Source organism: Nicotiana tabacum, chromosome 21 (genome assembly GCF_000715075.1).
Source record: "Nicotiana tabacum cultivar K326 chromosome 21, ASM71507v2, whole genome shotgun sequence".
NCBI classification, from domain to species: Eukaryota; Viridiplantae; Streptophyta; class Magnoliopsida; order Solanales; family Solanaceae; genus Nicotiana; species Nicotiana tabacum.
In genome coordinates this window covers 93,833,477-93,852,696 of record NC_134100.1, presented here as the reverse complement: position 1 = coordinate 93,852,696, position 19,220 = coordinate 93,833,477, and the positions used below count along the sequence as shown (strand labels likewise).

Genomic DNA, 19,220 nt, shown 5'->3' with positions numbered 1-19,220 from the left:
ACACCGGAAAATAAATAAGATTACTACTTATTTTCCAAGAAATTATTTTCCACGGAAAATATTTTCCGTTATACCAAACACACCCTTAGTACATGTTGATTTTGTAGAATCTTTTTGACGGACTCTGATTGAGATGGAATTTTGTAGGTCTATTGGAAACGGTCTAGTGACCAATACTCATTACGTCGCGATGTCTTTCTAGTTCATTTTATGCTATTTTGAGGTCATGCAACACGAATTTATGATTATATCCATTTTTTCGTGTGAAATTTTTCTGAATTGTTTATATCCACTTATATACACTTTGTAGATTTTTTTTTTGACACACTCTCATTGGCTTAAATTTTGTAGGTCCATAAGAAATAGTCTAGTGACCTATACTCATTGCTTCGTCATGACTAATATTTTTCTTTGGCGGATCGTTTTGGTATTTCGGGGTCATGCAATATGAATTTATGACTATATCCACTTTTTCGTGTATACTAGTATATGTTGATTTTGATTTTTTTTTCTTGACTGATTCTGATTGGCCTGAAATTTCATAGGTCCGTAGAAAACTGCCTAGTGACCAATACTCATAGCCTCACTATGACTTTTGGGTTCATATTTGGGCGTTTCGGGGTCATGCAACACGAATTTATGACTATATTCACTTTTTCGTGCGTATTAGTACATGTTGATTTTGTAAAAAAAATAAAAATTGACGGACTCTGATTGGTTTGAAATTGTAGGTCCATGGGAAACGGCCTTGTGACCAATATCCATTGCTTTGTCATGACTTTCGAGTTTATTTTCTCGCGTTCCGAGGTCATGCAACACGAATTTATGACTATATCCACTTTTTTGTGTGTATTAGTACGTGTTGGTTTTGTAAAAAAAAATTTAACGGACTCTGATTTGCCTGAAATTTTGCAGGTCCATTGGAAACGGCCTAGTGACTAATATTCATTAATTCGCCATGACTTTCGAGTTTATTTTATGGCGTTTCGAGGTCTTGCAATACGAATCAATGATTATATCCACTTTTTCGTGTGTATTAGTACTTGTTGATGTTGTAGAATATTTTTGAAGTCCAAAATCACAATACGAATCTATTAAAAACATCAAATCTTAATTAAGAAGTCGTTTACTCAAAAGTCAAATCTTGGTCAACTCTTCCAACTTAAAGTTTCCAACTTGAGAATCACTCTTCCAAATCAATCCCGAACTTCTCGAAAATCAAAACCAATCTTACACACAAGTTGTAAAGTGTTATATGCAGCTAATTAAAGTCTTGAACTACCGAACAAAATGCCAAAACTCAAAACGACGGATCATATCATTATATTTTCTCCCACTTAAACATATGTTACTCCAACGTGCCAAGAAAACCTATACGAGAGAAAACAGTACACAATAGTTTCAGTACCAAATTAAGCATATGCACAAATACTTCCCAAGTATAACGTGTTATAAAAGCAAATAAAAAATGAAAAACAAAAAAACTGAACCGAATAAAAAAAAATGCACATACATACAATCATATCATTATCATACAATAAAAAGAATTATATTTACATAAAGGAGTCGGTGGTTCAATGGGTCACAAGAGCTGACAATTATTTCCCTTTTCACGGGGAAAAAAAAACGAATCCCTAATTTCAAAGACAATTCAAAGGCTTTTTCAACGTGACGGAGCTTATCAATCATCACAATCGCTGGTAATTTTACGATTTTTCCATTCATTTTTCGTTTATTTTTAGACTAATTTACTTTTTTTGAATGGATTAATCGGTTAATTTGAGGATAATTCGGCGAATTTGTGCTTTTACGTTGAATTTTGAGCTGAATTTTGCTTCGTGTAGTTATATTAGGGCTTAGGATATTTCCGTAATAGAGTTGTTAAATGTGCCCCAATAGAGTTAAATGGATATATAGTTTTGAAGCTGCTGTTTTTCCATTTCATTTTGTTGGATAAATGTCACAATTAATCAGAGTTTATGTTCTATATGCACTGATGGAGTAAAAAATAATTTACACAATCATGTTATTTATTAGGTAATTACAAGCAAATCTTTGAATAAATATTACTCCTTCTGTCCCAGTATATGTCATACATTTTTCTTTTTAGTCTGTCTCCCCCCCCCCCCCAAAATAAATAAATAAATAAATAAAATGATACCTTTTGTATTTAGAAGCAATTTAACTTTGAATTTCCATTTTACCCTCCATGAGATGATTTATAGGGATACAAATATCTATGACTTGTTTTAGACCACAAGGTTCAAAAGTTTTTATTTCTTTCTTAAACTCCGTGCTAGTCAAATAATATCACACAAAATGGGGCAGAGAGAATAGTTTGTAACCTAGTAAAAATGGTAACTAACCTGTTATCACATGTTAAATTTCACGAATATTGTAAAAAGTTCTTTATACCGTCACTGTATATAACTTAAGTACAACACTAATGATCTGAGTTTGATTCTTAGTTATGATAGCCAATATGTGTAGCATGATATCATCCTGATCTCAAATCAGTTGGGGTCGATCGGTTATATGTATCCTCTATATCCATTCTGCTCTATTCAGGTTCGTATCACTCCAATAGAATTAATTTCTGCTTTCAAGGCAAATTAGGAGTCCTCGAAATTTCACAATTAGCCCATTGGGATAAACATTATGCGAGTCATATTTTTTCTTTGTGCTATGTTCTTAGCTAATTTTGAATTAATTTCATTACTGCTACTGTTATTCACCACAAAAATAAAGATGTGGCGGTGTTATCCTAGGCTTTACGTGCAACTTGAATCAAGGGGTTGCTTTATGTGCTCGTTCATGCTCCTTTCCTTGGAGAAAATCCTTTACTTAAGGTTTAACAATGGGCTAGCTTGTAGCTTTAATAAGTCATTTAGATAAAAGGAGAGGTTAAGTTTGAAGTTTCAATGCCTATGCGCCTCATGCAATTTCTTGTCCTTACATTAAAGGGTGTGAAGTGATCATGGTTTGATCAGAATTTAGGATTGAGGAGCTCGATGGGTTGCTGGTAGTTGTAGTCTGTGAAGTTTATGATGGTCAGTACTCATATAGATGCAGTATCATTTACATTAAGCATAGATTTGTATAAGTCATGTGAATGTTGTTTCAGAAGAATTCTTGCTCGGGATTTCAGCGTCGTGTGTTTATGTGAGACGCATATATGTGAGTCCATGTGTCTGGAAAAGTTCCAAGTGTGAGATATGAGAGGAGATTGGGCGAATGTATAAAGTATTATCTCATACATCTGGGAACTCTATTAGATACTATATTACAATCTTATCACGATGTCGGACACCATTACAAATATATAATCTATCCGCACATGTGAATGAACTTAACACTCTCCTGAAGTTGATACATATATGATGGTTATAGCGAGCTTGTTACATGTGAAACTAGTTTGAGGACTGACAAGCGTCGTGAATATGTATGCTAGTTGATAATGATGTCACATATTTAGTGACAATGAATTTGAAAAGTATCTTTTTTGTGAGGAAATATGAATTGATTTCTATGTTCTTGGTCCTTTCATGAAAAATAGGATCTGACAATACAATGTGCAACTCAGTTATCATAAATGAGAATAATCTGATTTAATTTTCCAGTTTCAAATCTTGGAATAGTTGTTTGATCCATTTGGGTTCAAGTCTCGCCCAACCTGTATCTGTAGAGCAAATAATCTATGCTGGTATCCTTGTAAAATGGCCTTTGCTAATTAGATGATTTTATGTATCTAAGAATGCAAACTACTACATTTCAATAAGCATCACATGGATAATGCTCAGGAGAAGCCTCCGTTGTCCTGGTAGAAGCTTGACCTTCGAGTCCATTGGAGTGATTCATCCCCCGTAGCTCTGGTAATTCGTGAGAATTGAGATGTAGGAGAAGAATTTCTCGAAAAAGAGTAATTGGAAGTAGGAAGGCATATGTGTTACGTCTTACGCTTAGCAGTTATTATAGATACTCTATACATTCCAAATAGAACATTATTTTGATGAGGACACTATCACAAATGCATACATATTTTACACGTGTGACAATGTCGCACCAATAAAGTCTTTTATGAATTAAAAGGTACATGCTAATTTGTGGGTAACTATATGCTCTTCAGTATGGCTCTAAGCTCCTCCCACTTGGTATTTTTATGCATGTGTACAAGTTTTGTTGAACTTTTTTATCGTGTATTATAATTATACTAGTTTCTGAAGTGATCCTTCCTCAGTAGAGGACTAAATTTTTTTGTTTCTTACCCAGCAAATAATATTTCTTTCTTAAAATGAAATCATCAGGTAAGCATTGCTTGGAGCATAAGGGTGGTAGCTGAACCGGTATCGACATTGTCCTTGAGATTTATGGTTGAATGGCTGTTACCTCTGAAGAACTTACTCAGGAGAACCCAACCGACAGATTTCCTTTGCTCATGGAGCAAGCAGAAAGTCATGAGAGGAATGAACATGTTATTGATGTAGAACAAGGAGGTGGTCCCTCATCATCAGGTTCATCTGATAATGGTTCTCCTCGTGGCTTGGAAATGCCCAACCATGAAGATAGACCGCCTGGTCGACATTCTTCATCTTCATCCAATGATTCAATTTCTCAAAGCCCTTCAATCGCAAGGAGAGGTGAAGGTTCTGATCGTCGTTGGAGCCCATTTAATACCCTGTTGTGGCTTTCCATTGAGCTAGTATTCACCTTAGGACAGATTGTTGCAGCAATTGTTGTTTTATCCTTGTCAAGAGGGGAAAACCCAGAAACCCCATTATTTGCTTGGGTTGTAGGTTATGCAACTGGATGTGCAGCAAGCCTCCCTTTACTGTACTGGCGGTATCTTCACCGTTACCGAGCCACTGATCGGAGGTCAGCTCAACTGCGTCAAGGTTCCCCCCAAGTCAATTCCACTGCAGAGCCAAATTCTTATATTACTATCTCATTGACTCGGACCTCAGATGAGGAAGATGGTAGAAACACATCTACAGAAATTTTGACCAGGCAAAGCAATGCAAGGTAATTATATGCTTATTACTCTCTTTCATGTGTTTTCTTCTTTATTTTTGCTGTTGGGTACAACTAACCCTAAACACAACTAAGCATGTTCACTAATTCAGGATGCAGTCAGTTGTTGCCTTAAGAAACGCCATTAGTTAGATTGTACGAGTTTCGGCTAGATGATTTTTTAGGTACAATTGCTTCATGCTTCATAAGAGTAACTTAGAAATTTTATTGTTTTTTGATAACCTTCTCTCCAATTTCTTTAATATGATATAATAAAAGGTGTTTCCAAGCATTCTTCAGTTTTTCTGTATTCCGAGTCTTTGCATAGCCATATAGAGATTCTCACAGAAATGTAGTCTGTGTTTGAAAATGATATCTACATTTTGCGAACCAGTGTATCGTGAGTACTATGATCTTGGATTCTGTCTTATATCATGAATAGTCTTATTGACCGTGCATTGATGTTTCTTTTTCCAGACTTAGTTCACTGGTAGATCATTTCAAGATGGCCTTGGATTGCTTCTTTGCAGTGTGGTTTGTTGTTGGCAACGTTTGGATCTTTGGGGGGCACTCATCTTCTTCTGACGCTCCCAATTTGTACAGGTCCAGTTGTTTCCTTTTTATTTGTTCTTCCTTTCCCACACTGGTATCACCGAAACTAACATTAGATCCATACTTTGCAGATTATGTATAGCTTTTCTTACCATTAGTTGCATTGGATACGCTATGCCTTTCATCTTGTGTGCAATGATATGTTGCTGCCTGCCTTGTATAATTTCAATCCTTGGTGTCCGTGAGAATATGCATGGAGTGAGAGGAGCCACAGAAGAGTCCATTAATGCTCTTCCGACACATAAGTATAGGGTCAAGACCAATGGAACGGGGAGCAATGGAAACAAAAATTCAGAAGGGGAGGAAGGTGGTTTTATAGCCACCGGCACAGAGAAGGAACGTGCTATCTCGGGAGAAGATGCAGTAAGTTTATCCTTCCATTTATAGCCTTTGGGAGTCAGAAATTGAATTTGTGGATAAGTCTCACAGAAAGTAGTTTTTGCTTCTTGATTTGATGTTGTTTGCATCTGAATGATCTAAAGTATTTATATGGGTACTACATCAACCAAATGGTTATACGCAAAGAGACAACATTTCTATTTTTCCATGACTGCTATTCATACGCTCAATGAGGCAATAATAAATGACTATTTTAATAAATAACTGTGTTTGATGTTGAAACTCAACATGTAAAGCATTTCTTGTAGTCTATTTTTGTGATTAAATTTTCCTTTATACCCCACTACATTTGTATTTTCAATATAGTTTTGTAGCCCCCCCCCCCCCGAAGTGTAAGGCAGAGTAATTAGAACACCATACAGGACGGTTTCCTCTATGTCTTTACCATTTCCTGTTTGGTTTTGTCTTGTAGTTTTGATTGATCTGGTTTTGTATAATTTCCATTTACATTCCAAAGAACAAGGGTAACGTAGAAAACAACATCGTTAGGGAGGTGAAAAAAGCTATCCATACACATATAAATTGTGCTTAGTAAAACTGTCCAAAGTGCAAAGGAGAAGAAGAAGGAAAATGAATTATCTGATTTGTCTATCTTTAGCAGTCAGGCATTCAGTAGACCAGGAAAAATGTTATGCATGTGAAGGTTTTGAGTACTAGAAGAAGAGATAATGTATCTTTCTGATGTTATCCTCTAAAGCTGTAGAATAGTATGTGGCTTTAAACTTATCATTGAGAGAATATGAGATTTTTTATTACTTTTTGGCATTCATGCTTCTACACAGATGGCAACCTAATATTTTTCATAAAATTGAATTTTAAATACCGACCTATATGTAGATCATGTCAGTTATTCATATCAGTCGAAACAATCGAAAAGGATATTACTAATTATATTTGCTGGATCATCTTTGATTAACTCGATCGTCTTTTAGAGGTCCGCTATTAGCCTGTTACATAATACATGTGGTATTACATAAGAACTGTAACCTTGCTGAATTCACTAGTCGACTGGTTGAACATACATGAGCTTTTTATGTAATTGAGTTGTAAATCTCATATATTAACCAGTATTTATGCTTTAAACGCATACAGGTATGTTGTATTTGCTTAACAAAGTACGAGGACAATGACGAGCTAAGGGAGTTGCCTTGCTCGCATTTCTTCCATACTCAGTGTGTAGATAAATGGCTGAAGATTAATGCGTCTTGCCCCCTCTGCAAATCTGAAATTGGCATCAAGGACACAAATGAGGAACCCCTTCAACAGTCCTAAAGTAGTACAGTTTCTTATGGTCCAAACCGATTGGGGCTAGCATATCGCATGGGTGCCGGGAGAGTGTTTCACAGCTGTCTGCCCCCCCACCCCCCCACCCCCCTCTTCTTCCTGCAGTGATATTTTAGCTTGTACATTTGTTTATATCAAGAATGTGTAACAGGCTTAAAAAAAAGGTGTTCCATTGTTCAAATCTGACATCAAGGTTGAGAGCTGTACAAAGATTCCAGAAATTCAACAACTCATCCTGCTACTTTTGGAAGAAATCCTTTCTCTTATAGGATGTTTCTTTATCAATTTGGTATATCATTCTTGGGTGTTTTCACATCTCTTTGCAGCCTCCCCACTTGCCTCTTTTTTTGTATAAACAAATTTAGGGTAATGATTGTTCAGTATCTGCATTATGAGGATGATTATTGTAAAATGATTGTATCTCGATTTGAAAGAGCGAGCTTCAATATAGTGGATAGTGGTCGAACAAATTTTCGAAATGGCTATTATTACATATTTTTAGTAACTGAGAAATTCTCGAGAGCTAGCGATGTATGGGTTTGAAACTCGATAATGGGCCACTTAAATACTAGATTTTGTTTGCTGCAAGGTTGATGTGTGTCTAATCCACACATTATATGATGCGCTCTTACCAAACTGCATATTATTTTGATAGCTAGGGATTGTATTCTATACTCAAGTCTGTGAGAGGAAAGGAACCAAACAATATTTCCTTTCAATTTCATACATGTGACATGTGAGCTCTGTCGTCATCGAAAGCTGAATTGTAACTTAGGTTCAGAAATAAGTGCTATGCCATATTTTATTATTGTTATTTGGAGCTCATGGGATTGAGATAAATTAACAAGAAACCAGTCCAATTAGAACTATTGAAATCTTGATTTTAATCTTCCATAAGTTAGCCTTTCATCACTGGTCAAATCATAAGTGAAAATCAATGCAATTAACACGAATGCGTGCTACTCCACTGGTGATGTAAAGCAATATTTGAACCCCTTATACCATCAATATCTGATCATAGCAAAATGTCCTCACTTTTGACTTTAACATCTTAGTTCTTCAATTTTTGAACCTTGAAATTCTTATTTAGTTGTGGAAAATAGAAGTTAATGATTGATTATTATTAAAATCGTTTGCATGTTGATAATTTATGCTTGAATTTTTAATTCAACACAAATTATGATGATTTACTGTACAAGTTTGAAAACTCCATGGTTGGACCTAAGAAATTTTTGAATAAGAGAAAGTGAGTCTTTTTGATTTGATGTTATTCCACTAAATTGGTGATTGAGGATTGTTTGTGTTGTTATTTGGAAGCTTTATTTCAAATTTGAGATCGTTTGGAGCATATTTGTGGTGGTTTGATCAAAATTAAAGTAGCAAATTCGAAGAACACTTGGTTAAAATAACCTAAAAAAATATGTCAATCGGGTAGACTTCAATAAATAACTTAATAGATAGGAAGAGTAAATATAGCATCAACTCTACCAACTCGATAGAAAAATCTCCGAAGAGCAAAAGTATGACAATTTGGCAGACTTCGATGAACAACTTATCAGACAATTAGGGGTCGTTTGGTTTGAATATAGGTTATGCTGGGATAAGTGATGTTGTGATAAGTTATGCTGGGATTATTTTTTATCCTGATATGTTGTATTAAAAATGACGTTTGCATAATTTCTAAGAAAATATAAGTTATCCCGGCACTAATTACTCCCCCTACAAGGTATAAGTTATCTCATTATTAATTTTAATCCCGGGATAACTTATCTCAGGTTTGCTAACCAAACAAAATATTAAGGTGGTATTAAATTTTTATCCCAGCACTATTTGTACTTATACCTCATACTAAACGATCCCTTAGAGTAATAATAGCATCAACTCTATCAATACGATAGAGAAATTCTGAAAAGCAAAAGTATGACAATCGGGTATACTTTGATGAACAATTTAATCTGGTGCGACAAACCCCAGAAGAGCTGTGTGCGGGTTCGGGAGCTATTTTTTAAATACCGCTAATTTTAGAGATATTCGGCTAATATCAGTCCAGTGCGGGGCCATTCCTGCCAATCTCCCTTATACCATTACATTTTAAAGTTTTTTTATGTCAAGAGAATTCAATAATTCATTAGTATATAGAAATGATTTTTATCCTATTTATTATACCAAACATAAAAATTAATTTTCATTAAAAGGAAACAATATCACTACTCTAGTGGAGGAAGAAGAATAGTACCCCTTTTTCAGTTAGTCTTAATAATTTAATAATAATTCAACTAGAGGTCTTCTTGCCTAACAAAAAGAAAAATAACAATTTTCTTCGCTTATGTTTTTCTAGTGTTGGATAATGAGACAAAATTTGAAAAATATTTTCCTTTGTACCAAAGACACCCTAACTAATTTTACCATTTTTTTTGTTTCTTGTCTTTAACTAATTTTTTTGTTTGTAATTATGGGAAAAAAATCTATGCATCCTTTCCCATTATTATAGGGCCATCTTCAATTGTTCCCTCGAATTTTTTTTTCCAAAAAAACATTAAAAAAACCAATATATCCTCCTTTTATTTTCGCCACAATTTATCCTTATAAAGTGTTAATCCTTACACTTATATCCATTTTTTAGCATCTAATCGTTATTCACTCATTACTTATTAGTGGTTAAACATAGATAAAGCTAAAATGATTGTCACTCCATATTTGTAGCCGTTTTTACCTTATTTCCAACCAGTAATTTCCTCTTTATATGTCGCAAATTTTCACTCAGAATCCATAGTCAAAGTAGCAATTAATTACTTCTTCTTCCTATTATCTTTTTTAATTAGTTGCTATATAAGGGTGTCCCAGCAATTGGGACATCTCTTCTATCCTTAGGTCTCAAATTTTATCCATGTTATCTTCTCTTTATTTTCATTTGATCTTCATGCTTGTAAGAAAGTGATTTATTCTCCAAACTATCCGGTGCGGGCCAGAATTTAAGGTGCTATAACTTGATCATAGACATTTTTTTGCACATTTATATCTTTTCCTAATCTAGGAAAAAAGACATTAAATAACTAATATAATTTGAAAGTTTCATATGGCCTGTTAGGATCTTATATAATACAAGAGTTTAAACATTTATATCTTTTCCTAATTTAGAAAAAATCATATTAAAGAATTATGCCTCTTTGAAAGTTTTCATATGGCATGTCTAGTATGAGATCTTATGTCATTAAGATTATAACCAAAAAAAGTATCAATTATATTCACCTAATTAAATTCAAACATATATTCCATTTAAGGAATGTTTACATTCACACCTAACTGAGTATAAAGATTCCATCACATATGATGTTACCATTCAAATATCTTTTCATTTTCTTTAGGTACTTTCTTTTAGGGTAAATGGAATAGCATCATGTAATTTGTATTTTAATAGATATTGAAATTTTACTTAGGTAATGGGAATGAATCTAGTCCAAAGATAAACACTACCAATAAGTTTCACATTTGCACAAATAGTTGGCCGGATTTACTGTTTACTTTTCCTAATCGGTATACGCTCATAGGTTATATATTGATTTTACAGAATTATACACATATTATACATAAATTGTACATATATTATACATTTGTCAATTATTTCTAATTTAAGTAGTTGGGTAAACAACCATTTAGATTAATTTTTCTTCTTCTTCTTTTACCGTACCACTTTGTCACTTACACGTTATTGTTTGTAATATAAAAACTATGTAGATTATCTATCGCAACAAATTAAAATAGCCAAAAATATTATTTCCCGCCTTGACATTCTTGCATCATTTTTTGCTATTTGTCATTCTACATGTCACCTAAAATATGACTAATCCATGTAATTACTCATAAAAAAATGGAATTCATAATCTGAAAAATAAGATAAATTATCTATTATAACATGTTAAAATACCAATAAAATTTTCTTTTCCATTTGATCATATAATTAAGTCATGCTTTTCTATATATACATGAATTAAACTTCTCCTTTCTATTTCTTTCTCCTTCTTTTGCAGAACTAGCCAGAAACAATGACTTCTCCTAAGAAATCATTGCATGGGGTTAACTATGCACCACCCCGTAGCTTTGGAACAGTTCTTAAAGCAAATTTAAAAGAAACACTTTTTCCAGATGATCCATTCCATGAATTCAAGAACGAGAAACTTTCAATCAGAATTCAAAAGGGAATTCAATATTTTGTTCCAATGTTTCAATGGTTGCCTAAATACAATTTAGGGCTATTCAAGTTTGATCTTCTTGCTGGAATAACCATTGCTAGTCTTGCAATCCCACAAGGAATAAGCTACGCGAAACTCGCCAACCTTCCTCCGATTATCGGACTCTGTAAGTTATATTGATTTATTTATATGCACTGACAGTATAATGATAAGTTTATTATATCCGTGCAATTTAATCTGCTATAGAATGTTGCTTGCATTGTTGTTCCGGATCAGGGGCGGATGCAGCTTGAAAGCATCGGGTTCATTAGTACTTTTCGATGCGTAATATAAATTTATGTGTAAAATATTGCAAGAAATAGTATATATGAACTCATAACTTAAAAAATATAATAGATTTAAACCTATAGAATATAAATTCTGGATTCGCCTCGGTTCAGAATGCTAATTTCACTTTTTATGAGTAGTTATATGCAATTATCTTTTGTTGTATTTCAACCTAAATACTAGTTTAGGAGACATACAGATTTCTCCTTGCGTAAACATTATCCGTTGGTAGAAATTATATATCACACATCGGAAGAATTCATTGGTTTCCAAAGCCTAGATATCCTATCCTATATAAGATGTAGAGAATTCTTTATATAAATATGTTATTGTAGATCAATCTAACCTGATAGTGTAAAAATTTTATCCCGCCTTCATGTTCTTGTAACCAATAGGTCACGGGTTTGAGTTGTGAAATCAGTCACTGATGTTTGCATCAGAGTAGGCTGCCTTCGGTCCGTGACCCCTGAATGCCGAAGGCGTCCTTGGGGTGATCTCGTATTTCCCACGGGGTGGAGTCCCCTGTCATCAGGTCACCAACTTCATTGACCTTCCGGCACTGGGCAAGCGTCAGCCCCCATACATGGTCTTACGACTTTACGGAGACCTGTGTTTTTGGTAATCAGTCGCTCGGGCCTGGTCACTGCGCCTAGAACATACTCCCTTGGCATGTGGTCCTTCCTCGAATTTTGTGTGAATATGAGATGATTCGTGCACCGGTTGCCTTTTTTCTTTTCAATGACATAACCTAAATTTTTGAATTAATTGGTTATTATTATGAATGTGTATGCAGATTCAAGCTTTGTTCCCCCTCTTATTTATGCTGTTTTTGGAAGTTCAAAGCATCTTGCTGTTGGAACAGTAGCAACTTGCTCATTGCTTATTGCTGAATCCATTCAAGAAAAAGTTAAACCTCAGGAAAATATGCAATTGTACCTCAGTTTGTTCTACACAGCCACCTTTGTCTCTGGTTTGGTGCAAACTGCTTTGGGTGTGCTAAGGTATAAACTTCGATATACTATTGATAGTGTAAAAGAATTTTGACATTTTCGTATTATTTAAACAATAATTATAAGTGATTACTCGTAATAAGTGAAATTAGTAATTTGAAAAAAAATGCAAGCAGCCTATTACAACAGGTTAAATTACGGGAGTAGTGTAAGAATTAAAGGGAGATTTGTGCTTTTAGTCCTTGAAATATCTAGAAATTATAATTCTGATCCTTGTGATATTTGGTTAAGCACATTTAATCAAGAATTAATGAATATGTGGACTTTTGATCCTTCTGCTTGTGAATCTTTGCAAATATAATGAATTATTAACCGTAAAAGAAATTAATACCCTTGTAGTATGTTAAATTTGTATTGTCACTCCATATTTAATGGAAATATAATTCTAACAATAATATAAATATAATTTATTTCCTGACCAAAAAGCATGTTCTAGTTTATCGGTTAAATATGCTTAGTGAAATATCACATGACCCTTAAGTAGAATTTACCAATAACCAAGAGATCACAAGTACAATTATTTCAGAATTATTTATAACGCTTGTATATATAATATAAGGTACATCGTTCAGGTCGCAAAGGATATTATGTCCAATAATTGACAATCGGTAAAAATTTACCCGCACTAGGTGTATACACCAACACGTTAACAGTCTATCATCTAATGAAAGTAATTATTATATTGTCATTTGCAGGCTTGGATTTTTGGTGGATTTTCTATCACATTCAACAATTACTGGATTTATGGGAGGGACAGCAGTAATTATCTGCCTACAGCAACTGAAGGGCATCCTTGGCTTGAAACATTTCACTAGCCATACTGATGTTGTTCATGTTTTACGTTCTGTCTTTGAAAACAGAAAAGAGGTAATTAGTCAATTATAATTATATATACACACACTGATATTGTAATTATTTTTTACACTACAAATCTCTCTATAGCAGCCGTCCTTTATAACATCATTTCACTAAAATGGCCAAGTTTATTTTGGAATCGATTTTCATGTTGTCTTATATTACATGTTCTCTATAATAGCATTTCGCTATAGCTGCCAAAAATATTAGAACAAACAGAAGCGGATCTAGGATTTTAGTTCTATGGGTTCAGCTGTTATAGCTTCAACTTCTTTCTAATAGCTGCTTGCTTGGCTTCAAAGCCTTACCATCCCTTCGCCGCCTACACAGAAAGATTGGTCACTTTCTTTTTTTTGGATTAGTCTCTTAACTCAAATTCTCTCTAAAACGGTATAACAGATGGCGCAACGCTGCCTATGCGCTAATTAGCTTCCGATGTATTCTCTGGCATTGATTTGATTAAAGGAAAGGTAAAGCCTTCACTTCAAGCTTTGAAGCTAAGTTCGCTGTTCGGTCAATGATAGGCTTTAGGCCTTACCTTACTCTTTAGGGGTTTAGCATTTAAAATTATGGGTTCATATCTACTATTTATTATAATTTTAGTGATTTTTTACATATAAATTTATGTTCCGCATTGAAAGTACTGGGTTCAGTTGAACCTGATAGTTATATGTTGCATCCGTCACCGAGAACAAATTACACTATTATAGAGAGGTTGACTATATATATCAGTATAATATAAAATGTGATAGAATAGATTAGTTAAATATTACTATTATTTTATTAGGTTACCAAATAATATTTATCATAAAGATTAACTTGTAATTTAAGTAGTATGATTATATAAATAATTTCATATCATCAGGGGCGGCTCAAGGATATGCGGGGCCTAAGGCCAAAGTTTAATATGGGGCCTAAATTTTTAAAAGATAGTTATAACATACGTTTTATTTTAAATATATTCTTCTAACTTTTTGAAATACAAAGTTGTTAATAATCTTTTTTATAATCAATTTTCTCTAATTATCTTTATTCAATTGATAATATAGCCAGCTCATTTAATTTTTCTCGAGATATTGTTGATATTAGATAGTAATATTTTATAGAGCAATAGAAGTATAGAATTATTGGAAGCTTAAAAGTATTGTTGAACAGTGGAGCTAATGAAATCTTGTAGAAAGAAAGTGAGTAATGAAATATTGGAGAAAGAAGGTGAGTAAGAATATTAAAGAGAAAGACAGAAAATATATAGGGGTTTCTGAAATATAAAGAGAGTGGAGAAAAGAAAGATTGACTTGGACATATTAAGAAAGGGAGAGCGAATTTTTGTATACATTATCTAATGAATGAGTAAAACTGAAACGTTGCGAAAACTATTCATCTATTCATTTTTAAATATGTCAAATTATTACTTTAGTTACATATCTAAACAGCTCTATTTCCTTTTATATTAAAAACTCTAATTTTGTATTAAAAAGTACTAAATATTATTTTTTAAATACCTATAAACCTATTTTTCTTTTAAAATGAGCCCCCTCAAATTTGGGGGCCTAAGGCACATGCCTTACCCCTCATCACGTTAGAGCCGGCCCTGCATATCGTTATTACATAAAACTTAAACTCGCAAAAAAAAAAAAATCAATATACAGCCAAAGGAAAAGCATAAAAAGAGTGTTAAAAGCAAAAAAGAATAAGAAGAATTGCATTTCATTGAGAAAAGCTATAAATGGTATTGGCCAAATTGCATAGACAGTACATTGAGAAATTCTAATTATTTATTACCTACATGAGTTATTTAATAATAGTAGTAAGAAATTCTAATTATTTACTACCTATATGAGTTATTTAATAGTAGTAGTAATTTTTTGCTTTGACACTAACTGATATCCTTTTTTTTCTATTTTTATTTGCATTAAAACAGTGGACATGGCAGTGTGCAGTTGTTGGTGTAATCTTCCTTGTCTTCCTACAATTATCTAGATATGTGGTGAGTTTTTAATATTGAAGTTGTTTTAATTTATATACACTGACAATATAGAAATATTGCGTATCATTAATTAAATCTGAGAAAAATAATTGTGGAATTTTGCAGAGAAAGAAGAAACCAAATCTTTTTTGGGTTTCAGCCATTGCTCCAATTATTGTTGTCATACTTGGCTGCCTTTTTGCTTATTTATTCCATGCTGAGAAACATGGCATTGCCATTGTGAGTTACACTCTCCTTTTTTTAGTCTTCTTTTCTTTCAAAATAATGAATAAATAAATGTGTTCGTTTCGTTTTATGTGAAGGTGTTTGACTAGAAGATCGTTGAAACTTGTGATCTCAAATATATATGCCATGTCATTTTATGCCTATAATCGTGTCATAAGAGTAAAATGAGAATTTTAAAGTTAAATTATCTTTAATATTATAAGAAGGTACCGTTCTTTTTGGAATAAATTAAAGATAAAATATGTCATATAAAACGAAACAGAGGGAGTACAAAGAATACGCAAAAAAAAATGCTCAAATATATACTAAATTATTTTCCCATTTGTTCTCTCATATTTGGAGATCTTTTTACACAATGCAGGTTGGTGAATTGAGTAAAGGAATAAATCCACCATCCATTCATCTTCTAACTTTTAACCCGGAGTATGTATATGCAGCTGTAAAAGCTGGGATTATCACAACAATTATTTCTCTAGCTGTAAGTATATTCTTTCCATATATATTTTCAGTCTTTTCGATTTTGGTATCGTAGACGCATGTCAGAGAGATTGATTAAATAGTTGTACTATCTGATTTAATTCGTTCTCAATAGCCACGAGATAATCATCTTGAACTTGAAAATTAAATAAAAATAATTTTTCAAAAATATGTAGCTTCAATTTTTCCAATGGAATATTTTATAGGAAGGAATAGCTATTGGAAGGAGTTTCTCCATTATGAATAATGAACAAATTGATGGCAACAAGGAGATGGTAGCAATTGGCCTTATGAATATTGCTGGCTCTTTCACTTCTTGCTACTTGACTACAGGTAATTTATTCACTACAGTGGTGTACGCATTATTTTACATAAGCAGTATCGATCTATAATCACAATTCAGTTTATTCACTTTGTATTATATTTTCAAATGGTGACACCCATTTCCAAAGGGTGTCTCCACCACCACTTCATTGAAAAATAAATAAAATCTTGTGTTATGACACGTTCTTTTATATACTGACAGTATAAAATAAACGTCTATCAATAATGCTCCATTTTTCAGGGCCATTTTCAAAAACTGCGGTGAACCACAACGCGGGATGCAAGACTCAAATGTCAAATGTAGTCATGTCACTCTGCATGCTGCTAACCCTACTATTTTTGGCTCCGCTCTTTGGCTACACACCACTTGTTGCGCTCTCTGCTATAATTATGTCTGCAATGCTTGGCCTAATTGATTATGAGAAGTTTTATCATCTTTACAAGACAGACAAATTTGATTTCTTGATTTGTATGGTTGCCTTTTTGGGCGTTGCCTTCATAAGCATGGACATGGGACTCATGATGTCGGTACGAGTCAAAAGTCTTTCTTTATTTCTTAAATTCTATAGTCAGTCAAACATTATCATATAAAATTAAACAGACCCGATGCAATATAATATAGATCAATGTTTGATTTTTTTTTTTTAAATTTCTTTTTGGGTAATTTAGGTTGGACTTGCCTTGGTCAGAGCACTTCTATATGTAGCAAGGCCACCAACTTGCAAGCTTGGAAACATAACAGAAACTGTGTTTAGAGACGTAGAACAATATCCTGGTGTAGATGGAATTCAAGGAATTCTGATTTTGAAGCTTGGTTCTCCAATATACTTCCCAAACAGTAATTATGTCAGAGAAAGGTAAGAAATTGGTCTTAATTTCTTTCTTTTACATGGTCAGCCCGGCTAGTGTACTAAGTTTCCATTATGCGAGGGGTTCGTGAAAAGACCAAACAATATCCGGTCTATGTACACAATCTTATTGTCAGGGGCGAAGCCACACTTTGGCTGGTCAATTGACCACATTTTGTCGGTTACACTACATATATAGGTAAAATATCAAGTTTTAAAGGTACATAATATATGTTGAACACCCTTTGTCGGAAATTTTCTTTACTTCTTCCAAGTTTGAACACTCTTGAGGAAATTCCTGGCTTCGCCACTGTTTATTGTGCCTTTCTACAAGAGATTATTTCCACGGTTTGATCCCGTGACGGTCCTTGGCACGTAGCGGCAACTTTTACTGCGGCACCAAGACTCCCTCTACATTTTTTATTTTTTATTTTTTAATAAAACAGAACCAAAATGATGCTTCTTTAATTTCCTTCTTTTTTGTTCTAATAATAAGATCTTACTTTGATGGATAAATTGAGCAGGATTCTAAGATGGGTCAGAGATGAGGAATCTCTTGAAAACTCTAAAAGAAATGAAGTTGAATTCTTGCTACTAGATTTTGGAGGTATGAATACTTATCATTACCTAACAAATTAAATGATATATATAGATGTTATTTTTGAATCTTTTTTTTATATGCTTTTAATGTACCTAAATCAATGAAATGTAGGTATTACATCAATTGACATAACGGGTGTTGAAACTTTATTTGAAATTCGTAGATGCCTAGATGCAAAAGGGATCAAGGTAAAACCCTACTTCCTTATTTAATTACACTTGCTTGGATTAATTTCACGGCTGGTCACTGAACTTATCGACTATACAATTTTACGACTTTAGTAGTCATACGTGAAATTAATCATATTTACACAATACAGGAATTTCACGGATTTTTATTCTTTTTTTTTTGCAATTTTTTTTATGTAGATGATATTGATTAATCCAAGGTTGGGAGTTATGGAAAAGTTGATAGTGACAAGATTCATAGATGTGATTGGAAAGGAATCAGTGTTCTTAACAATTGAAGATGCAATTGAAACATGCAGATTTTCACTAAAATGTTCAAGCCAGTCCAAAAGAGAAGACGTGGAAATTGCTTAGCATATATACACTTTTTGGTTGTGGTAGGCTAGAGTTTTGAAATAACACAACCAAGTTTTATTTTTATTTTTAATTGTAAATATGCACCAAGAAAACAAAAAGGGGGGGAAAAAAAGAAAAAATAAGTAGTAGTTAATTCTACCATAGGGAATTGTAGTCCTTTTTTCCCCTTCAGATTGTATCAACCTTCTATCCATTTGTTTTTAGAGTTGTTAGAAATTTTGGATACTTGAGTTTGAATAATTTCATTGTTATAATTACTTCAAGAATTTTGATGTGTGTTATAGAGAGTGCTAAATTTTGATGCAATCTATGTAGTTATCAGATGTTTATGCTTTATTGCTACTATCTAGTCTTATTTTTTTTTCCACTCGATATTCAATGCCCGTTTTCGAACCTGACTAATCAGAATTCGCATCGAAAAATTTCACTTCGGGGTAAGCGCTCTTTACCAAATGTGATTCCATTCTCAGGGTTTGAACCCGAGGCATCTAATTAACCCTTTTGAATTGTTGAGTTCTAAATTAATAAC

The 19,220-nt window shown here is 33.4% G+C and overlaps 2 protein-coding genes across 2 annotated transcripts; both read left to right on the top strand.

The window, feature by feature from the left end:
* The first annotated feature begins 1,559 nt into the window (after nt 1–1,559).
* LOC107758961 (E3 ubiquitin-protein ligase At1g63170) lies at nt 1,560–7,772 on the top strand. The gene is made up of 5 exons (XM_075242110.1): nt 1,560–1,700; nt 4,305–5,019; nt 5,485–5,610; nt 5,691–5,982; nt 7,111–7,772. Exons 2-5 carry the CDS (start codon nt 4,376–4,378, stop codon nt 7,288–7,290), a joined length of 1,242 nt encoding a protein of 413 aa, XP_075098211.1. The 5' UTR covers nt 1,560–1,700; nt 4,305–4,375; the 3' UTR covers nt 7,291–7,772.
* Nucleotides 7,773–10,072: 2,300 nt separating this feature from the next.
* Nucleotides 10,073–18,972, top strand: LOC107758960 (putative sulfate transporter 3.5). The gene is made up of 13 exons (XM_016576807.2): nt 10,073–10,279; nt 11,331–11,658; nt 12,613–12,820; nt 13,525–13,696; nt 15,606–15,671; nt 15,777–15,890; nt 16,258–16,374; nt 16,580–16,706; nt 16,939–17,225; nt 17,367–17,554; nt 18,070–18,152; nt 18,258–18,334; nt 18,515–18,972. The coding sequence occupies exons 2-13, from the start codon at nt 11,346–11,348 to the stop codon at nt 18,686–18,688; spliced, it is 1,926 nt and encodes a 641-aa protein (XP_016432293.1). The 5' UTR covers nt 10,073–10,279; nt 11,331–11,345; the 3' UTR covers nt 18,689–18,972.
* Nucleotides 18,973–19,220: the final 248 nt, after the last annotated feature.